This window comes from Tinamus guttatus, unplaced genomic scaffold, assembly GCF_059628265.1.
Source record: "Tinamus guttatus ecotype Peru unplaced genomic scaffold, ASM5962826v1 Tinamus_guttatus_pri_ptg000104l, whole genome shotgun sequence".
NCBI lineage: Eukaryota > Metazoa > Chordata > Aves > Tinamiformes > Tinamidae > Tinamus > Tinamus guttatus.
Genome location: NW_028288638.1, coordinates 1710157 through 1733418, shown reverse-complemented (window position 1 = coordinate 1733418; position 23262 = coordinate 1710157). Strand labels below are relative to the sequence as shown.

The 23262-nt window shown below is 40.0% G+C and overlaps 1 protein-coding gene across 3 annotated transcripts in view; it reads right to left on the bottom strand.

The window, feature by feature from the left end:
• Positions 1-23262, bottom strand: part of TPK1 (thiamin pyrophosphokinase 1) — a 264754-nt gene that overhangs the window by 42651 nt on the left and 198841 nt on the right. For 2 of the 3 annotated variants that reach the window (XM_088520866.1, XM_088520869.1), the window contains one exon: positions 16376-16484. In XM_088520866.1, the coding sequence (XP_088376992.1) occupies positions 16376-16484 (109 nt within the window). Of the gene's footprint in view, positions 1-12832; positions 12895-16375; positions 16485-23262 lie in introns of those variants that run through there. The other variant, XM_088520868.1, reaches the window with a different exon arrangement.

Genomic DNA, 23262 nt, shown 5'->3' with positions numbered 1-23262 from the left:
AAACAGATATTACTGCTATGGCCCAGGAAGCGCACTGCACTTCTTAGGGGAATGCCCCCCTAAGATGGGCAGGCAGTTCTAATCCTCTGCCCAAGAAAGATTTATTTAAACAGAAATAGTTGAGTCCCTAAGCTGAGCAGAGGGAAAAACAACAACAAAAACCCAACTGAGAACAGCAGCTAAAGAAGGAATATCACTGCTTGCTCTGAAGGAGGAAAAGAGGAGCTACAGACTGTAAGGGGCAAAAGAGCACAAATGCAGCCACACTGTCAGACCTAGGATCTACCGCCGTGTCGCATCTCAGCACATTTAGGGGAAGACTAGAAAGACACCTTGAGGGCTGCCACATGTAGCTTAGGGGTTTCTTAAGTTGGAGATTGCAATCCTCCATATAATAAATTAATTTGTCTTTGCTCTGAGCTCATTCATGTTTCTGGTCCACACAACTGCTGCTCAGTTGTGGGATTGCTGCCATGGCTGACCCAACAGAGGCTGGCCAGGGAATACATGATACACCCACCTACAAGGCTTGAACTGAAGGATCCCAATCCCCAAAATTCCCTGTAGTCCTGGCTGGCCCCAACCCAAAGGAACTTCACTTCTTGGGAGATCAGTTATCTCAACAGCTACCTGATTACACATTGCTTTCACAGTGACAACTGAAATGAGAGGACCATGAAAGTGGAGACTGACTACTGCACTTGAGCTATTAGGTGACTGAATTTAACTCCATTCTCACATCTACACAACCATTGTGTTTACAGAGGTAAATACATATGGACATATGTATGTCATGGACATACGTTGCAAAAGAAAGACGGTATTTTTAAATATACTTTCACAACCTGCTAATTTTCAGAAAAATGAAAAAAAAATCCTTTGTCCTAATTTACTTCTATCAGACAAAAAGAATGACCCAAAATGCTAGAATTCTAGTTTTATTAACTTCACCTATGATCTCGAACAAGAGAAATACTCTGTGTCTTAAATTCCTCAATGAAGAAAATAGGGAGGTAGCATTTTCTTATTTCAAAAGTTATTTTGGAGTAGGTAATGCATTTACTGTTCGTAAAGTACCATATATAGATTGCTGATGGCAGGTGCTATGTAAGTGCAATGAATTATTTCCTTATGTTTCTCCATTTCCTCCTCTGCATAGGAGGGAACTTGTCATTCTTCCTTTTATTAGTGAATGCAGCTGGGAGCTAAATACACTGGTGACTCCAACTGATTTGGTAGTGTTTATGCAAGTAAGCAGCAAGGAACACTAAATCGGAGCATAAACAAATCTTTGGCTAAATGTGCTGATGAAAACCTAGCACATACTAAAACCTGCATGTTCCTGAAATCAGTATTCAGTGGGTGAAGATCCTAATTTTATTTTCTGGTTTAATTTTCAAATAATTTCAGTGCTAAGGCATAACAGCAGACTGCACAGGGAGAAAATACTGAAATGGTTATTTTCCCCAAATTTAGAAACCATCTGTTTTGAAGTTGTTTGGCTAAGCAAATTACAAGACTCAGGGCCCACCTAAGTGCTTAAACACACACAAAATACCTTTTCCCCAGTGCTTTCAGCTGAGCTGCTTTGCATAGGACGGAGGATTCAGCCCTTCCCGATTCGCTCCGGCAGCTGCCTCGCTGGCACCGGGTAATGACCACATTCCCGCGCTCCATAAAGGTTAATTCAGACACAGGCCAGCAGTGCTCTGATGGGTAAGCAAGCAGGACCAGCGTTGCACTTGCATCTAAAAAGGTCAACACCTTTTTACTTCTAAATTCACACCTAATTCACTTCTCTTATACAAGCAGGAAGGCAGGGGCCTGAGGAAGGATCCGGCAAGTTCACTGTCAGGTCTACAATGCCATAGGGAAAAAACAACGGACACATCTGAGCACTGCAGGTGAAGTGATGTAAAGGAACAGAACAGAGAGCAGAGACTGCTAATGGTCAGAGGCCTTTCTTTGGAAAAAAATCCTATTTTTTTCCTCAGTGACTAGAACAATTTATGCAGAATGAAGGGTTACCCTGCAATTTAATTGCCATGAGTTGTTTTTTGCCTTGTATAATACACAAAGAGCGGATATTAAACTCAAGCTGCTGCAATAAAAAAAATCCCTTTAAATTAATCTAGTTACCAAATGTTGTTACTGTGATTGTTGAATAATTAGCAAATGGCAGGTGACAAATCAAACAGAATTATAGCAACATTCAGATGATGCGAACTTCCACAAATCCACGCTGCTTTTCCAGGGACCTGCTTGTTTATCTTCTTGATTCCTCCAAGCTTCCTGTTTTTCCAACAAAACCTGTTCTGCCCCAGGGGGGCTCTTATAATGGGGCTGTACTGTATGCATTGCCATGGCCATCACATACTGCACTATAAATGCCTTGCAGACCTTACTGATCCAGGGGGAATTCACCAAGGCTGCCTTGAACTGGAGCAGACAGGAGGCTACAAAGCCAAGGAGAGGGACAGGAATCATGAGAGCACAAGAATGAAGGGAGCTGGCGTCTCCTCTTCTGCTTTCATTGAGATTGGTGGCTCTTTCCCACCAAAAGCCACTGTCCAGCAATGTTCAGTTTCCCAACGGGTAGTTTCAAGCTCTCTCCTATTTCTGTCCCTATATCCAGCCCTGAGCCTCCTCCAGCACCTCCATTCACCAATTATTCCAGTGGCAGCTCTGCCGTTACCCTACCCTTCCATGCTTAGTCTTAAAATATTACCGTCTGAATTTGTATTCGATACATCATCTTCTTGCCTACAGGCTCCATCCTTGCTGGGGAAGAAAGTGTTTACGACGGTATATAATGATAAACATATAAAGCCATCATCAATCATTCATCAGTTACAATTACCATTTGCATCCATTTATCTAATCACAGTCTGCAGTAACTGCCGTACTTAAGCAGTTCAAAACCACTTTAAAGATGGAAATGTTGAGGATAACTGCTACATAATTACCTTCACATTTTGTAGCATTCTGCTAACTCATATTTCTGTCCCTTTTCAGGCTTAACCTATATTAAATAAAGAGGAATTATTATTTACATACACCCCCACTCACCTACACGCTCATTGTACTGACTGTGACAGTGCAAGTGAGAAATGGCACAGCAGTCTGATAAACTCTATTTAATGTGCAACTTCAGCTGTCTCAGGCACTCAGCCCAGGAGCCAATCTCTGTTGACACTTTAAATACACTGATTTTCATATCAAGCTATTAAATACAAGACCCCTCTTTTTTTTTTTGATGTTATAACTAACATTCATTACCTTTGTCCTTTGCAAGATTCACCTGCCAGAAAATTATTCCATATCTTCTCAAAACTGCAGAACTCATTCCCAGTCCCTCCTTCCCATTTCTTCAACTCCTCTAACCTGAAGCTACTAAACACCATGTCCTGGAGCAGTGACAGCCTGAAGTTCAGACAACTTCCAGCATTGAAAAGGTTGGCTCAAGAGCTCGAGAGGCCAGAAAAGAGATGGTTGCAGCGAATATAATGACTTAATTTGCAGAAGGATTTTGTTAAATTACATAAATAATGGCCCCCTGAGAGTAGGGTGCCAGATACTTGTGTGCTCTTTTCCCTTTATATGTCTTATTTACCATGATAACATCCAACTTTCTGTACCAAGTCCAAACACTGATATTTTGTTTGATAGACATTATAAAGATTTTGGAGATGAAATTTAGCTCTTCCCTCAATACCAGTACTGGGATTCCCACCAATGGGCCAGCTGGATATGCAACTGCTACTGAATGGTCTTTTCTACAGCATGGCTCTATGTAACAGCATGAGAGGAAAGAAACCCAACATCTGTTTTGTCTTGTCTTGTCTTTCTCCTCATTTCAACAGACTCTTAATAAAGAGAACTACTTACAGGACGGCTTTACTGTAACTAACATTCATGCCACAATCTTGGCGTGCACACTCTCCCTCCTCATACTCCAACTCCGTGTGCATCTGCTAAAAAACTCCGAGTGCCCTCTCTGGCCCCAGTGTCCCCTGTGCTCTGGCAAGGAAACCCAACACAGAGCGAGCGCAGTGTGGGCTGCACGGCCTGCACTGTAGGTGGCACTGCATGTTAAACAATGAATTTCTTCTCTTTCCGCTCCACAGTTGCAGAGAACAACCCAGATGCAGTCTCTAACACAATAAAAAAAAAAAAAAAAGGAAAAAATAAACCCCAAATCAGGACTTGCTCCCTGGTATCAACTTCCCACTGTAATTCCTAAAGACATCTCCCAGGCATCACTTATCATGCTTACCCCTGCCGTAGGAGCAGCAGCCTAACAAGAGCTAATGACGGGTCCCCTTCCTTCTGCTGCCGCCCCCGCCGACTGTGCTGCCCACGGTGCTGGCACGCGGGGCCCCCTGTTCACACAGATACACACATATGCATAGAGATAGATAGATAAGTAGGTAGGTAGGTAGGTAGGTAGGTAGATAGATAGATAGATAGATAGATAGATAGATAGATAGATAGATAGATAGATACGTATTTTTGGTTTTCAACTGTCTTCATTACCAGGGACTCTGGAAGAATTTGTTGAAAAATGGCATCAAAGGAGGCCCCGCACAAAATGGGTAAGGAAATCCAGAAAACCGTGGCACAAAAACAAACATCTCAGGCATCGGTACCCCAAAAGAATGGCGGTAGGCAGGATGGCAAACTTTGCATCAGTTGTTTGAATCCTCCGGGGCAAACTAAGCTGCAACCCTAAAGTATCTCTAGAGATGCTATACAACCTGGTATAGACATTCCCTGACCTCAGAGTTTCTCAGAGGCAGGGGGGATCTCAAATTAATCACTAGCAGGGAAGCTCCCAAGAATTCAAGACAAGCCTTCCAGACATGGGTCTGTTCTGGCACTGCATTACCACAATGGTTTGGGTGACACAAGACAGCAGCAAAGAGTTAAGAAGTGACGTGCCCAAACTCTGCAGGACCCATCCAGCCCAAACTCTGCAGGACCCATCCATCTTCTTCTTGTACACTGCAAACCAGCAACCTGAATCGCTACGGGAGCTCGCAACAAAACGCCAGCTTTCCCACGATCGCCCGCATTGATTTGCAGCTGTCAGAAACCTTCGCTGGCTTCTGGAATGGAAAACACATCAACACTTCGTATTTTAAAATAATTAAGGAGGAACAGTATTTAATTATTCTGGCATTGTTAGACTGGTAAGGATGTTAGCATTTCACACATTCTGGCCCATGAAATAATGTGGATTTCTTTTCCTGTTCCCTACTGAGTGCCTTGCACCAGCTACATGAATAATTTTAATCTGGATTGAAAAATCTTACTCTACATACAGGAGGCAAAGCCACAGAAGAGTGGCAATTTTGTTAGCCTTGTTAAAATAAAAATAAAAAATACCCACTATGGTTGCTGCATTAAATTCCAACTGTTTTGTTCTTTTAAAATTCTGCAGAAGTGTACCATATTCTAATGCGTATGGCAATTTTCATGTAAGCCTTCAAACTGCTTACAAAAATAAAATCCTGTTATGTATCCAGAGCCCTTCTTTCTCTTCCTGATTGCATATACAAAATTTACTTGATGCCTGGCCATGACAGCTGTGTTGGTCGGAAACCAGATCTGGCGAACCACAGGTAAAGAAGCCACATGTGAGAAATACTTGCAAATCACTTGTCTTAACCACATCTTCATATTTTGCCTGGACACTCAATAGTAAAATCTAGAGGAATTCACTTAAATTACTACAGCCAAACAGCAATACAAAAAACAAAACAAAACTTTTTGTTGCATCAAGCTAAGAAAGGGAAGTTTTATAGCATTAGTGAGGGAGCAGAGATATTCAAATGGGAACCAGCGCTGATAGCTAGCCCTGCAGACTGACACCACCTTTTTACATATAGAAAATATAGACATATAGATATATATGTCATTAAATGTTAGACATATACATATAGAAAAGTTACTACCACCTTTTTTACATATAGAAAAGCCACTTTAGACATTTTTGAAGGTTATATCTCCCTCTGCAGAGTTTGACTTGTGGTAAATACTTCTGCACATATTTAACTGTAACTTTGCACGCTGAATAATCCCATTAAAGTCCACGGTACAAGTCACATGCATGAAAATACACAGATGCCTAAATCTTCTCATGATTCAGGGGCTTAAGTTATCCTAATTTAGTGGAGCAAAGAATGGAGCCTAGCTGCTAGCTTCTCTAATATTAAAGTCAATAAGAAACGTTCCTGTTCAATCCACAAACTTGGTATTAAACTCTAGTATTTTCTTCAATATACATTGTATATACAGACCACAGGATGGCAAAGCATTTCTGTAAGGGCTTTAGAGTAATTACCGGAGGATAAATGGGGAAAAGATACTCTATTTTTATATACCAAAGCTATTCAAAAATTGTGCAGGTCATCTCAAGCTTGTCTTGTTAAAACCACGTAAATCACATAATGAATTCTTTCCATGCCAGATACACCTCATGGGATACCCAGCTCATTTTTTTTTTTAATTGCAGTTATTGCATCTATGACAGAAGAGAATAAAACAGATAGGTAGAAGACACAGAATGATTTTGTGGGAGGAGGGTGGCCAAGGTTATACAAAGCTAACTAGAATTTTACCTCTTAAGGACTCTTTTGAATTTCTCATCTGAAAACTGGAATGAAAATTAATATGTGACTTGTGAAACAACTGAAAAATGGCCATACTTCAGCTTTCACTGCCTAGGTCCATCATGCTATCCACAACATCAAAGCACTTTATTATTATTAAATGGTGTTTGAAAACATACCACCAGTTATAACAGTGTTAAATTTTATTTACTAAGGAAATACCCTGAAAAATAGTGACTCATTCATATCGCAGCTTTAATTTAGAAATCAAGGTTTTAAGTGTTAATCTATATTTATGATAGAAAAGAATTCTATAATTGTGCTGATTTTTTACTATATCAGTGCCTTGTAAGATGGAAAAAAATGATCGTTTCTGATTAAAATGTGGGTTTCTTTTTTTTTGTTTTTATAAGCAAAACAAACCATATCTTTCTCTACAACTCCTCATCTTAAATCAAAAACCATGTTCCTGATGAGTGTTCATGCAGCTGATTAGAAAATTGTCTTGCAAACAGCCTCATTAAGTGGCATGCCAATCAGCAGAAATCTAGTGGTACTGCTGGCACCCACGGAAATTAAGGACTAATGGAGTAATGTACCCTGAATGTACAATCCTGAGCTTTCTTATTGGGTAATGAGATTATAAATGCTGTGTCCTCATGTTCAAACAACATGAGAATTTATTTATCACATGTTGCATCTGCAGAATATCTAAAGAAAGTGAAAATTAGTAACTGAAACAGACTTCCTAAAGAAGCTGCTATGAAGGAATCTCCAATATTACAGCGACAGGAATATTTATTCAGGTTTGTCAGGAACAGTTCAGACAGATCTGATCTTGCCATTCAAATCTATAAGGAACTTGACATCCATTTCATCTTGAATTACTTGAAATTTACTACTTATTCCATGACATTTATATACACTTAAACAACCCACATAAAATATATTAAAATTTTTGACTTGTTTGAAAGGTTTCATTGGTTTTTATCCATGTTATCTTATTGGATCAAAAAAAAAATGTAGACACACAGAAAATGTGTCTACAATGTTCAGACATGGACTTTTACCAATGCAGGGTGACGTGCTACACAATAGTTTCAGGGATACACATGTACTTGGATACAATCTGCATGGAAGATGATTCTTCAGGAATGCTGACAATGCAAAGTCATTTAAAAGTTATGGGATGCCAGACCTAAAGTTTGCCTGTGAAAATTGAATTCAAGTTCTTTAGTATTCATCCTTTAATTATACAGTCCCATTAACCAAGCAGCCCCGACTCCTTTAATGAGCAACATTCTCTCAGCAGACACACTTGGAGCCCTCGTTCACCATAGGGTTATACGCTTTATTTACTGCATGGTATTTAGACTGCTTTGAATGCATGCATATTAAATTCCTCAGGGGCTTCTGTATGTTGCCCATTACAACAGAATGGATATTGCTACCGCACCTGGTAAACTGCTCCAGAGCAAAGGCACACTGAGATGAAAGTCGAAAGTGGGTACTTCACATGTGATGCCACAGGTTATTTGTGCGTATCCTGTGCTGCACAGGACCAAGGCAGAGCTCTCAGGCACGCCAGGACTCACCTCCAGGGCCAGGACTAAGGACTGTGGAAGGACTCTGCAGCAAGTAAAAACTTGGGATGCTCAGCTGCCTTAATCACAAGACCATCTTTCGCCTTCCGACAGCTTTAATCATTCCAGGGGGCTCCATTTCTGCAACAGCAGAACCGGAGGTTGTACAGATGTGAACCATCAACTCCAGTGTCCAGAACCTTCCCTAGAGAATCCATCTCCCGCACAGAGAGACAGGCGTCCTCAATCCAGACACACATTACATCCCAAGACACTATTTATTTCTATTTATTTCCCTAATTTCAATCTTGAATTGCCAGCCATAAGACTGCAAATAAGTCCTTCTAGGTTTCAAATCAGATGACTATTTCAGGCTCATGCTCCCAGCAGTTCCTGTGGACAGGCCCGTGTTGCTGGGGCAGGCCAGCTTACCAACAGCAGAAGTAGGTTATTATTCTTGGTCAGTGGTGGAAAAGAGGAAATGTTTTGCCACAGGGGATCGTGAATACTCACTGACACCAGGGACATAACAAGACTGAGAAGTCTTGGCCTCAATTCAGTGGTTCAAAAGCAAAAATGTCAGTTGTCAACTAGAAAAGCTCTGTTCTCCGTCTCTCTATTCTTACCTTCCCATATTTTGATTTGTGTTCTCTTCCCTCCAGGACACGGTTCCAATCCCAAATATGATCTCTTCATGTCCCAGTTTTCCCTGTTTTCTCAGTCTCTTTTCTTCCCCTCCCTGCTGCTGCCCTGATTTCCTCATGTGCATGCACTGCCCACAATGAGCCACAGTCACTTCTAGGGCAAGACATGTATTCACCTTTCTGATTTATGTTTTTTCCAATTCATCTGGACACAACAGATTTGCTTAGTGGTCTGTAATTGGCATGTACACCTAAAACTAATAGTTCCAAAACAACTTATTTTAGTCAATTGTTCCTGGGCGACTAATTACACATTGGGAGCCATTCCGTAACTTTTTTTTCTTTTTTAATAAATCACACAACAAAAGCCAGCAATGACACTCACTAGACTTCTGACCTTTCCAAAACTGCTTAAAGCAGCAAGGAAAAAATCCATCTATTCTTTCAGAAAATATCTAGTGACTAAATTTGGAAGAGAACAAGAGTACATGTCCTTCAGAGAAAATGTGGGAAGTGTTTTACACAGGGAGCAGTAAGCAAGGTACTTAGACACAGTATAGTGAAGAACTAGAACTTTTTTATCCCTAAGGCAAAAGAACGGACCTATGCAGAAAATTTCCTCTAGTGTCATCTTCTAGGGGAAGAGAGATCAATCACACATACCCCTATCTACTAAAAAATAAACAAACAGAACTGAAAGGTCCGTTTGCAAATTGCAAGGCGGGAGTCAATTCCTAACTGTAATTCCTACCTACTTAAGCAACCTTCCTCACAAAAGTATATTTGAACATGTGTTCAATAACTGAATCACCCTAAAAACCTATTTAGCACATTATTTCATTAACTGAGTCTTCAGAAACTAACATATCTAATTTTTAAAAAAACTCAGGGAGACTATAGCCAGACATGATTGATTTGTCCTCCTCGTGGTCCTTGCCCTTTTGTGGTTCTGCAGAGACCATTAGGAACTGGCAATAACTCACCACACGCCTCAGAGAGCTTTCTTGTTTTTGGAAATCTCTCAGCAACGTGACATTTACATTTACTATGTCTGATTCTAGACATTTAAATACGAAAACAATTACAGTATATTTGCAAGGGATATGACAAACGAGCATTTGTATTCAGGCCAATTTTTCACTGACTTTCATTCAAGTACACCACTATGTTTCAGTTTTGCCTCTGCAATTGTCCAAGTGAGTTGATTTTTCAAAATCCACACGGGCAGGCTGACTGATGAAAATGCCTTTAGGGTTAAATGCCTTTAGTATAAACTCAAAGATTTCCTTCTTGGACAAGTCCTGCTCCCACATCCACTGGGGAAAATTCAGAACCACCACCAAAATGTGTAGAAGTACTTTGGGTTCACATCAATCTACGTGATAGCTCTCTGACTCCTGTTTATCTCTTTTCTGCAGAAAAGTTCTCTGTGCTTACAAATCTTATCTTTTAGTAATAGCAAGTTATTTTAGTATCCTCACTGACCACTGCAACTGGAGAGATGAGGAGTTGTCTGCACCAAAGCTAGGTTACCTCCTGCCAAACAAGCTCATCCAGCTTTGCTAAACTTACCAAGTGGTTTGAGCTATTTCCAAATTAAAAGTATTTATACAAATCCTTCCATTAGTGGAGCTCTACAGCAGTAATGCCTCCAAATAGCATGACGAGGTCATGCTGTCACCACGCACTTCCCTGAGGCCTAGAATTAGATACTAGAATGGATACAATCCAGTTGATGGACTGCAAGTCTTCTCTCAGGGAATAACAGGAGGAAAAAGAGAGAAGGAAAGATAGGAAAGCAGAGGAGAGGGGAAGAGAGGAGAGGGGAAGAGTTCAGCTACAAAGCTCCTGTCTCGGGAAAAGGGAGTAACCCCTGCGAGTGCTACGTAGTTGCTTCTGTCAGACAAGCTGTTGCAGCCAGGCAGCCACGTCCACATTGAACAAGGTTAAAGCACTTACACGAACAGCTTTGCTGGCAGATACATATCTGTCCCTTTTCTTAATTTATGGCCTTTTCCAGAAGGATCCCTCACCCTCTAAGAAGTCTTCTACAGGAAAATTACTACCTCTTTTGTGTTTTACTCTCTGTACTTCTCCTACAACTTTTGGACTCCTTGCTTTTGTAATCTTTGTAATCAATGGTGTGAAGGTATCTGGGCAAACACTTCAATTACACTAACAATGAAAACAACAATTTCCAAAAAAAATTGGATTCTCTTTTTCTACCTGTGAGGTTAGTAGTCAGTGATGTTCTGCTGCTACAGGTAGCAGATGAAGATCTTGAGATCTTGCTCCTGTGGTTATTGCTACTGCCTTTTAAAGGGAAAGGGCAATGGCACCCCTTGGAATGGCAGCATTTTACAGCAAAAATGGGCAGTGAGAAACTTCATGAAATTCAACAAGAGCAAGTGCAAGGTCCTGCACCTGGGGAGAAATAACCCCAGACACCAGTACAGGCTGGGGACTGACCTTCTGGAGAGCAGCTCTGCAGAGAGGGACCTGGGTGTCATGGTGGATGACAAGTTGACCATGAGGCAGCAGTGTGCCCTCGCGGCCAAGAAGGCCAATGGGATCCTGGGGTGCATTAAGAAGAGCGTCTCCAGCAGGTCGAGGGAGGTGATCCTGCCCCTCTACTCAGCCGTGGTGAGGCCACATCTGGAGTATTGTGTCCAGTTCTGGGCTCCACAGCACAAGAGGGATGTGGAGCTGCTGGAGAGAGTCCAGCGCAGGGCTACAAGGATGATCAGGGGCCTGGAACATCTGCCCTATGAGGAAAGACTATAAGAGAGCTGAGCCTGTTGAGCCTGCAGAAGAGAAGGCTGAGAGGAGACCTGATCAGTGTCTATAAGTACCTCAAGGGAGGCAGTGAGGAGGGTGGTGCTGGCCTCTCCTCAGTGGTGGCCACTGACAGAACTAGAGGTAATGGCTACAATCTGAAGCATCAAAAGTTCCACATGAACTTAAGGAAAAATTTCATAACAGTGAGGGTGACAGAGCACTGGAACAGGATGCCCAGAGAGGTTGTGGAGTCTCCTTCTCTGGAGATCTTCAAAACCCACTTGGATGCAGTCCTGTGCCACGTGCTCTAGGTGTCCCTGCGTGTGCAGGGGGATTGGACTAGATGACCTCTAGAGGTCCCTTCCAACCTTAAGCATTCTATGATTCTATGATTCAATTTAACCTCCTACCTAAAGAAACCAATTTGTGTGAAAGTTATCTGGAAAGGATACACAGATACACAGGTATTTTCAGCAGAGGTATGAGATACAGTATATGAAAGGTCATAGGGATAAAGAGTAAGTCAGCTGGCAAGAATATTTTCTATAGTAATTTCCTAGAAAAGGAAGTTCTTAGTCTACAATTACCTTCCAACTTCTTCTATGAAGAAAAATACAACTGATGTCTACCTTCATTCTTATTCACTTTCCATGAAAGCACTGCCAACAACCTAATGAAGAATACTGGGCATTATTGGATTTTTCTTTATTTATTTATTAAGCATGGGAGCTATTATCAGTAAGCAGCCAGGTAAGTCAAATCAGATAAAGCATTATGTGATTCCTGTGTTGTAAATCAGATTTTAATAGAGAAAAGATCTGTATCCCTTTGGGACTGGAAAGTATAGGTTTATGTGTTCTGAATGTGTGCTGCACAATAGCAAGTAAGGTAAAAAAAAAAATCCCTAATCAATTCCTACTTTTTTTTTCTCCAAGTTCTTTTACCCATACGGTGAGGAAAAAATTAGATGAGTGTTCTATTTGTGTCAAAAAGAAGGAAATTACTAAGGTAAATATACATAGGACTATACATGCATGTTGCCTCCTCACACAGACACACACAAAATACTGAATTCTGCAGTATTATAAATATAATTAAGACATCAAGTGCACTTGTTTCTCTGCTGGCAGAATAATTTATGTATTTCAGGTTTATTTAATTCAGCCACTGAAGTGAGAGCTTTGGTAGCCTACTCTCAACCTCAGTACTGCTTCTGTCTTCACTATTTATCCTTGTCTTTTTCTATTCAGATACTATGAAGCCTTATGACAGCACCTGTACATTAGACAAAGATAACATTCGACTACCACTTGAAGCTTTTACACATTTTAATCAGCAGGGGAATCGAGATGTACTCAGACAGAAATCTGTGTTAAATCTATTAGAAGGCCTGATGCAAAGCCAGCTCTTACTTGTACTAACTGCTATCTGAATTTTGAGTTGCTGAAAATCATTATTTGCAAAAATGAGAACTTCCTACACGTCTAACATATCATATTTGACTGTTCAGACAGAACAGCTGAGATCTGAAATTAATTTACAGCCAAGACACTTAAAACAACAAATATTTTGAGGACTCCAAAATTGCTTTTTAAAAACGAACTTGTTATATCAGTCTATTAATTCATAGCGAACTGGAGGTAGAAGCCTTCTGTGTTATGACTAGCCTGAAAATGCCATTTCTTTCATGATTTATGCACTGAAAGACAAAATTCTAACACAGCCTTTTTATTCACAGAGGCCTGCGAAGGTGGATCCTCAGAATTTCATTACAAAGCATTCAGGGAAAAACTCTGCCATTGCTGCCAGCAGCAAGAACATGCTACACGGTGTTTGTGTCCCTTTCCTTCCCATGCAAGTCTTTCTTACTCTCTGTTGCAGGACTAAAATTTTTGAAAGTAACTGTGTAACTACAGGCAGCACAGAAGCCATGAACACAATGAAAGCTACCAGCAAACTTAAGTTATCTGAATGTAAGGCTTATAAATAAGGGAAAACCAACCAACTCACAGTTAACCACAGAATTTTGACTCAGAATTAAGATTCGGAATTCACGTGTATATGTATATATATATGCTTTGTATGTATATGCATCATACATACATATATGTTTATATGCATGACTAAAAGTTAGCTCCAGCCACTAGGGCACAAAATGACTTTTGGGTTTTAATGACTTGGCCGTCTTAAATAAATAAAACATCTTAAAGACCAGATTATTTTTCTTGTGCATGTCTGTGATGACGATGTGGAGGAATAAATAAAGGAATGATGAAGACCAGTGAGGAAAATGAATCCTGAGGCTCACTGCAGCCTGTAGTAGGGTGTTGTGTAAACAATGCTAAGGAAAACACTTTCGGTGTTTGAGGTTTCCTTTCAAAAACAGATGGTAACAAGGACTGAGAGAAGCAGGGATGATGCTGCCAGGTTAACATGAAATGGCAGGTAGGGAACAGTCATTTGAACACTTTTTTTAGTCTCCTAGAATAAAACCACAAGACTGGATTAAGTGGGATAAAAAATTCCAATAGATCTGTATCAGTAATCTGAAGAAGTTAACTATAGCACAATTAGAATGACAAGCACTGAAGAAACTCGTTTCTCACCACAATCCTACATCTGAACTTTTACTATTTGTTAACACTGTGTGTCCTCAATGTGTTCCCCTCAAACTGAGCACAGGCGGACTGGTAAGCTCTTTCTCCCTAAGGATGTGTGGAAAACTGTCTAAAACAGCACACATCTTTTTTGTACAGGATGACAGGTTCAGCTGATGGAAGCATTCATAGCTTTAGGTGCAACAAAGCCATGTAATTTGTGTTAGCAGGCAGACTGTCTTCAAAATTATTGTCTTTCTAATGAGCACCTTGTAATAGTGGTGAAATGTCATTAAACTCAACCCTCCCAGATGCATCTAAAAATAACTTTTTTTTTTTAAACTAACCAATCAAAACCACAAGAAAGGACTGCAACCTCTTCCCCATTTTGATTCAGTCTTTTACATAGTGACAGAAGCTTCAAAGCTGTCACCCTCACTAATGTGCAGGTGGTTTGAGCTGCTCTCTTTCACTCTGCAGGGTAGAAAATCTACAGAGAAAGGGGTCCTCCCTCAGTGCAATAGGCCAAAAACCTCATTGCAGGACTGCAGAAAAGCAAATGAAGATCCAGTAACTTACCTGTCACCTGTACTTAACAGTACCAGCAAAGATATTTGGCCGTCTTTCAAATTAAGAGTTAGTAATGCTCCCATATACATTAGATTGACTTGTAAGAGCATGAAAGCATCAGTAGGCAGACAGCTCCTCAACACCCTGCCTGGAAAGTCTCTCATGTCCCGAAATGAATGCCAGGCTCGGATCGTTTCTCATTAGTGAGCTACTGCTGCCTATCACCTACTTGGCTGCCCATGCTAAATCCCCAGTGGAATGGGAAGCTCTGCAGCCCCGCGGGTGAAGCTCAGCTTATCCACTAGCCACGAAGGCACTGAAATGCCAGCTGTGGGGAGCACGTGGCCTTGCTATGTCGGATTGCTCTAAAACCTGCCCATGCAATCAGGCTGCAGGACCAGAGCCTGCAAATTACTCCTTTGATTCCACTCTTTAAGAATCATAGAATCATAGAATGCTTAAGGTTGGAAGGGACCTCTAGAGGTCATCTTGTCCAACCCCCCTGCACACGCAGGTCACCTAGAGCATGTGGCACAGGACTGCATCCAAGCGGGTTTTGAAGATCTGCAGAGAAGGAGACTCCACAACCTCTCTGGGCAGCCTGTTCCAGCGCTTTGTCACCCTCACTGTTAAAAAAATCTTCCTTAAGTTCCTGTGGAACTTTTGGTGCTTCAGTTTGTGGCCATTACCTCTAGTTCTGTCGGTGGCCACCAGTGAAAAGAGGCCAGCACCACCCTCTTCACTGCCTCCCTCGAGGTACTTATAGACACTGATTAGATTCCCTCTCAGCCTTCTCTTCTGCAGGCTCAACAGGCTCAGCTCTCTTATAGTCTTTCCTCATAGGGCAGATGTTCCAGGCCCTTGATCATCCTCATATCCCTGTGCTGGACTCTCTCCAGCAGCTCCACATCCCTCTTGTACTGTGGAGCCCAGAACTGGACACAATACTCCAGATGTGGCCTCACCAGGGCTGAGTAGAGGGGCAGGATCACCTCCCTTGACCTGCTGGAGACGCTCTTCTTAATGCACCCGAGGATCCCATTGGCCTTTAATGAATTTTTATTTAAAAAAAAAATCCTGTTATTTTCTTAAGTAAATACAATCTGAATGACTCGGTGTAGGAAGAGAGGGCAGGAGGGTGACAATTGTTTTATTTTTTTCTGTCAAAACCCCTTCTTTCTCTCCAGATAAATGTCCCCGTTGTGCAGCAAAGGCACTTTTCCCACTTTTAAATCAGGAAAAGAAATATTCTTCTGCATTTGACAAATAGACAACATGTGCAAAGCAGTTCAGGGGAAGTGAGGCAGCTTTAATAATCTGTATCCCATCATTATTTGTCACTCATAACTTCATGGCTTATAACTAGGAGTTTAGGCACTTGGACATTCCCCTCCTCAGAGGGTAATATATCAAGATGGTATCATGACCAACGTATCATGACCTCAACAAATGTTCTATTGAAACAGCACAACGGCTCCCAAACGGCAAACACGCTTCTGCCGGCGGTATCTCAAGCTTAAATATAATTCAGTGCAAAAGAGCTTGGCAGTGAGGGAAAACCTGCCGTGTCCCAGAGGCCCCCAACTTACTGAGGTTCCACTTGAGGCCTGTGGTGGTCACAAGACAGGCGTTCCCGATGGGAACCAGGCCACACCACTCGCCTTCCAGGCCCGTGTCCACGTGCAGCTTGTGCTTGCCCTGCAAAACAGAAGGCCCCTCGTCAGACTCAAAGCAGTGCTTGCCAACAAGCATTCCAACAAAAAAAAAGAAAAAAAAAGGGAAGTATTTAGATAGAAGTAGGTCTAACCCCAAAACTAACCCAAAGAGCTCAGGAACATTTGACTCTAGGATTTCAGATTGGTTGATATTTTGGAGAGAAGGAAACATATATTTGGATTCCTGACCTTGGCACTTCCAAAATGAAACCAAATGGGCTGATCCTGAAGCCTGGATCCTGGAATTTGAGTTCTCTTTAAGACAGAACTAGCTTTGCTCATTCTCCTGTGACACTTCTGAAGAGTCATTTCAACCAAACTAGGCTGCTACTTCTTTTGAAATGAAGGTGCCCTGATCTACTCATTATTTTTTTACAACCTTCTCTGTTCCAAATAGCTGTATTTCACTTCCTCAACAATGATAGTCAAAAAACCCTTTGGAAAACCATCACTATTTTGACTACATTTGTGTAGGGTTTTTTGTGTACTTTGTGTACTTTCCCAGACAGCAAAAGGAGGAGTACTTGTAGAATCTTAACTGGATTCTAGAAAAATTAACCTAAATACTTACAGTATCTAGCTTATTCCAAATAAACACCATAAAGTGAAATTAAAAGACATTTTTGTAAATTCCTTTTGTAACTTCATGAGATGGAGGGGAAGAAACAGCTATCAGTGATGATGGATTTGTGACAAAATCCTTAATTAGTTGTCCTAGACCTGAGGTCAGCATCTTGCTAGATACCAGCATGTGAATAAGGCCAGTGAAGAGTATATCATGGAAAAACCTGATGGAATAAGTAAGCAGAATTCTGACACAGCTTGTCTTTTAAAAAGGTGCTTCTTAAAACTAGTTACAAAAAATAGCAAGTGAAAGAAATGATGACAAGATCAGTGGAAGAATCATCCTCTGGTCTTTTCTAAATAGGTCATTTATTCTTCACTGGGAACATCTGCGGGGAAGATTAAGAATTTTTTTTCTTTCTTTCTAAGAAATACGGAGCTCTTTGGGGTTTTATTCTCTTGTGGATGTACATGCAAATTGAATCTTTCAGTGTCTCTTTTATATGCATCCTTTTCACCACCATGAAAGAAGCAGGTTGTTTATTTTACTAATCTATTAGAAAAAAAAAAAAGACCTATGAAACCCAATGCATCAACCTGAACCTTTTACTAAGCAAGGAACCAAGGGCTTATATCAAAAGAAGAAACAGTTAAATATAAAACACAGGTAAACATCCCAAGCAGCAAATGCACTTTCACACAGATTTTATTTTGGGCAATGTATTTAAGCGTTTTGTCTTATGCCCTGTCCTCTCCCATTCACTCCAAATGCCCCTGCAAATACAAAGCCATGAGTCAGAAAGCTAGAAACTGGCATCAGACTATCTGATTGCCCATACGAAGTGTCTGAGGTGTCTGACAGATTCTCCTGTTAATGCCAAATGCATTATGAAAAAGACATCTTCAATAGATGTCAAGCTTTCAGTTAACAAATGAACCCTGGAAAAGTTGTCAATTAGGGAGTATCAGATTTTATAGTGCAAGCCTGTTTGATTGTTTGCAGAGCAACAAGAAAACCAATGCAATATCATCTATCTTCTCAAGGTGGCCAACTTCACGTGGTGATGAGCCATGTATTTCTAAAGTGGCTCTGAATGCTTGCCTGCCAAGTTCAGAGATGTAACAAATTCAGGCCTGATAACCTTTCAGCTACGCAATATGCCGCATTATTTCTCTCTTGCAGTATGAAGAAAGAAGGAAAGAGAGAGGGGATAAATAAAAGTGCTTCTCATCACACAGTGTTGCCTATAATAGAGCAGATGATGAAGGTGCGACCGCTGCTCTCCATCAACACAAGCAGCCTTTCTGCTCCGAGCTGTCCAAGGAGAGGCACAAGCTCACTACATTCATCAACTAGTAAAGGAATATGAAGAACAGAGGTAAAAGTAACAGACTCAACAGAGAACCTGATTAAATTTCGTACTCTCAAAACCTGCACTTACTATTAGCTTTGTATTTCTCTTTTTTTGACATTCAGGTGCGGCTTATAAGCAGGTATACAATTCAGTAAGGAATTTATGCAGATATCTCTCTTCTTGTTCTTATGAAATAAGGCATTTAGAACAAAAGACATAATTCATTATCAGAGTCTTGCCGATATCCACGATTTTAATCAACAACCTTTTAAAGTTTGATATTTCCCTGGAAAACACACTTCACACATTCCAGTGATTACATAAGAATCCTGATTTTCCTCCCTTGAAAAGAGATTAGTTTGAGAGGAGACCAAAGAGCTACAAAGAAGGCTGCAAGTAAACAGGAACTAAAAAATTAAAATGTAAATTATTTCTAAAAAGGCTTCTTGGTTGTTAAGTCCTACTCATGGCTTAGGGATTGATTCAATCATATTGCCTAAGACAGATTTAATGACTATTCTTTAAAAAAAGATCAGTAAGAGATTTTACTATCAGAGGGGGCAGAGGGGTGTGGAAGGAAAAGGGAAACAATCAAAAAATTTTTTTCAAAGAAAATAAAAAGACCCATTCATTTTTGCTGGAAAGATGCATTTACACAGTAAAGCTGGGAAGCCAAACACTGAGTCTGCAGCAGGGAAAATCAGTTGTGCAATCATATCTTCAAGTCCTCAAGCAAGGATCGTTCACCAAGCAGGATGGAACTGTTACTTGCAGAAGGAAAAAGGGATCAGAGCTCTCATCAAGTATAATCTGCAAATTGAAGGATTCATCTTCTCTATATAAACCTCTGTGATTAAAGGAAGCATTATATACCAGTACTTAAAATATGAGACTGTTTTTCATTTCTGAAGAATCCAGAGTTCCAAAATTAAGGAAAAGAAAACCAAAGTTGACTAAAAAAAGTCCTTCTAAGTTATTTTGCCTTTGCTGTAGGTAGCTGAAATACTTTCACATTTTAACTTAAGAATTGAATATTACCATGTGTGAAAGCTACTGGTGATAAAATAATGGCAAATAATACAGGTGTATTGATTTCTATCTTATTAGGGCAGTCTTGAAAAACATTGATCAATCGTCAGCATTGATTTTTATCTTCATTTTGTGTCTTATGCTAGGAAATAAAATCAATTTCTAAGTTCAGCAATAAGAAGAAAATGTCAGAAGATTTTTTTTTAACAGAATGTTTCATCCATACTAGGTTAAACTTTTTTCTTGATTTGGCATTGTGCTGTAAGAAAACATTTAAATGATAGTGGTTACATATATCCTCACCCCAGCGTTGTTGCTGCTGAAGAAAGCCCTAAAGAGATACTTTTCCTTTGCATCTCTTAACTCAAATGAATCAAAGCATGACTGCCACAATCTCATTTACCATATAAAATATAAGCAGACACTAAAATCTGAAACTTTTAGTGAAAAATTTGCAAGCTGAAAAGTATGTGAACAATTTATCAAGATAAAAGCTGATAGTTGTTCTGCATGTACAGATACCCTGGTGGCACTTTTTAAAATAGAGAGTGACTTCTCCAAGCACTTTGCAGAACAACTTGAATAAATGCATTATAATAAACAGATACATACTCTAAAAGAAATATCAAAGAGCCAAAACATAATGGGATAGAAGAACTTCAGGGATGGATCTTTAGTCTAAAGATTCTAAAGAGATCTTAGGCAATAAAAAGAGAAAAACCTAGCAGGTCAAAATGGAGCACAGAAAAAGGCATAAAGCCACTTAGAGAAGATAAATGAATAAATCAGATGCTAGAAAGGAATAAGGAATTAGAATTAAGCTTTAGAAAACAAATGATAAAAGATTTAATAAATAAATCTTGGAAACTGCTCAGGGCTAGACTATGTAAAGTGTGGTGGGGAGGCAAAAGAAAATGCATTGCAGGATTAAAGGAGAACAACCTTATTCTAACTTTTGGACTGCTATGATACTTGGCCCAGTATAAATACATAAGTTTAATCCTGAAAGTCTGATCTTCTAAGTCACTTACTTTTACCTGTTTCTCCTGTGAGATCTGGGATTACAGATAATCTGGTACTGGAAAACCAGCCAGCTGCCTAAAATACCTCCTCCACCAGCTAGATACTGCTTTCCATAATCTTCTGCTCATAACATCTTTTCCTATCAGCTTTCTTTCAGTGAATATTCCATAGATGGCAGCACACGCTTGAAAACAAAAACATCAGCAAAAAGCTAAATATAGATGTCATCGTGTTACCCAGGGAAAAGACAAAACCCACAATCTGTTTTGGTATATAAACATCTGGGTGCAGGAAAAGGTAGGGAGATAAAGTAATTGAATGGGTGGATATTAGCAAGATCTCCAACAGCACAGAGGAGGAGGAAAGGAACAAGGACAAAACCAAGCGAGAACATTTAGGCTTAAAATCAAATATTGTGATTGACAAGAAGAGAAAAACAAAGTTCCAGAAATATTTCTACTAATGATCAGTTGCGTAAGAGCTAGGCTTAACAGTAAAAAGTTTTTAGGCTCAGTTTTGGAGCATGATAAATATAGCCCTGTTTTCTGAAAGGATGTATTTAAGAAGAGCTATTTCATTATAATCCTAAAATACTAACAATTGTCTTATCCAATTAATACATTCAATGCCAAGTTCCTATCACATAAATGCTGTTCACAGAATGTTATCTGAATCGAAAGAACTTTTTTGTTGCTGTTGGAAAAAAGAGTATCCTTAGTTCTCATCAACACCCAGAAATTGAAAAGCTTTTCTGCATCATAGCAATGATTGCTCAAACTCTTATGTAAAAAGCAGCAAATTTATTGCACGTTGCTTTTGAATGAAATGACATTCAAATGTTGGACCCAATTCGGCTGACATGTACTATCTGGTGTTAGTAGTACTCCTGCACTGCAATGCATGGACCTAAATATATTAGTTATCTGCAGGACAGAGCCCCGCTAATCCTACCCTTCATGAGAAAAGCAATTCATAAAACAACAGTTCTACAGTAAAATCCCAGGCAGCAGAGAGAGAATAAATCTTAATAATTATTAGACTCAATTAATGAACATGTTTGCTTGTAACCAATTTGCGACAAGGGTACAGAGCAAAATCCTATGGATGTAAATGCCAGCAAAATGAATAGACCTGCTCTACTCTAAGGTGTATACACGCAAGCTGTTCTATTGTGTATCTAACATAAAATTATCCACAAAGGGCAAACAATCCTCAAGTTTTCACACATTTGCAAGTGAACTTTTTTCTGAAGGTACAGTAAGATGCTTTAAGAGCACACTTCTCTTGTAGTATCAGCACCAACACCTTTCCCCTTGTTTCCTCATCACCTATTGCAACATGACCAAAACAGCTCTCTATCTATCTTCTGCAGTCAAGCCTACATGGCCACTGTGAACAGGCCAGGGATGGTGGCTGCAAGAAGGAGCTCAAGTCTTCTCTCTGGAGATGGCAAGCAGTCAAAATTGGCAGCAGCGAAGACACTGTGAACATGCACACAAACAAACTGGTGAAAACACTTTATCAAGCAGCAAGTTACCTGGAAATACAAAAGCTACTTTAAAAGGGAGTTGTAGCTCTTTAATTTCTTTTCACAGACATGTATTAAATATTCACAAGCACTTCTATCTATGTTGAATGCTGTCTTAAAAGAAGTGCTCACTCTATTGAAATTTCCCACTCCTGGACTTCAAGCATTTTTTCTTCAGTCTGCCACTATATAATGCAAAACACATCACAAACAGAAGCTGAAACTATGATAATCAAGAATTGTCTGGTCCTTCTTCAATGAAAACAAGACTTACACTGGCCCACTGTGACATTTTATCCTTGAGCTTGTGGATTTGATGTCCTATCCTCAGCAGACCCATCACAGGTTTAATGTGAGTATTAGCATTTTTAGTAATGCCTTAAAAAAAATCAGAACCATTTTCTTTATACCCATTTATGAGACTATGGAGTATAATAGATTGCAGATAAGAGTGAAAAGTAGGCAAGCCGCTAAAGATTTCATATTGCCTGTATAATTATTATGCAATGCTGCAGTTAAATTGTCAATCTAGAGGGGCCCTTACTGAGGGCACTAAACTGCTCTAATTCCTAAGTGATGAAAATTACTACATGATCTTTCTCGCCATCTACGAGCTTGTTAGTGAACAGTTAGTGCCACTGTTCACCTGCTTTCACGCATTTGTAAATGGTGGAGTCCAGTCTGTTCTGCCTTGGCTTCTCTCTCTCTATTTTCCTGGGCAGTAGAGATGCATGGGAGTTAATTTAAAAGACTGGATATTGTTCAAATAACCTGTAACATGAACAATTTTTTTTTTCTATTCACAGGGCTGAATTACTAAGGATGGCTGGGAGGCAACTTTATTTTATATAAGAATACACCAAACTTTAGGGTGAGTCTGTAGTTCTAGTATTTTTTGTATTTTTTTTTTTTTTGCAAGTGCTTAGGCTCCTTTGCTGCACAAGACAAAATAATGCACACCAGTGTTTACTAGCACATGCTGCACAACAATGTTTGACACAGCCTTTCTCTAGCCTGGGTTGCTCTGATCTTGTTTTTTCCCTCCATGCATCCCACCACTGGCTTATTCTCCATTACAGCTAAGGTGCCTTCCTTTTCACATGGCTGTTGGCAGCCCAACCTGAGAGGGAACCTATCATATCCTGTTTAGTGGAAGGAGATCAATTTTTCCTTTCATCAACTACTGACCATCTGAATCTTGGCTGGCTGCTGCAACAAGTGCCTTTGTAATTTCCCCTAAGATTCAAACCTGATTTACTGAT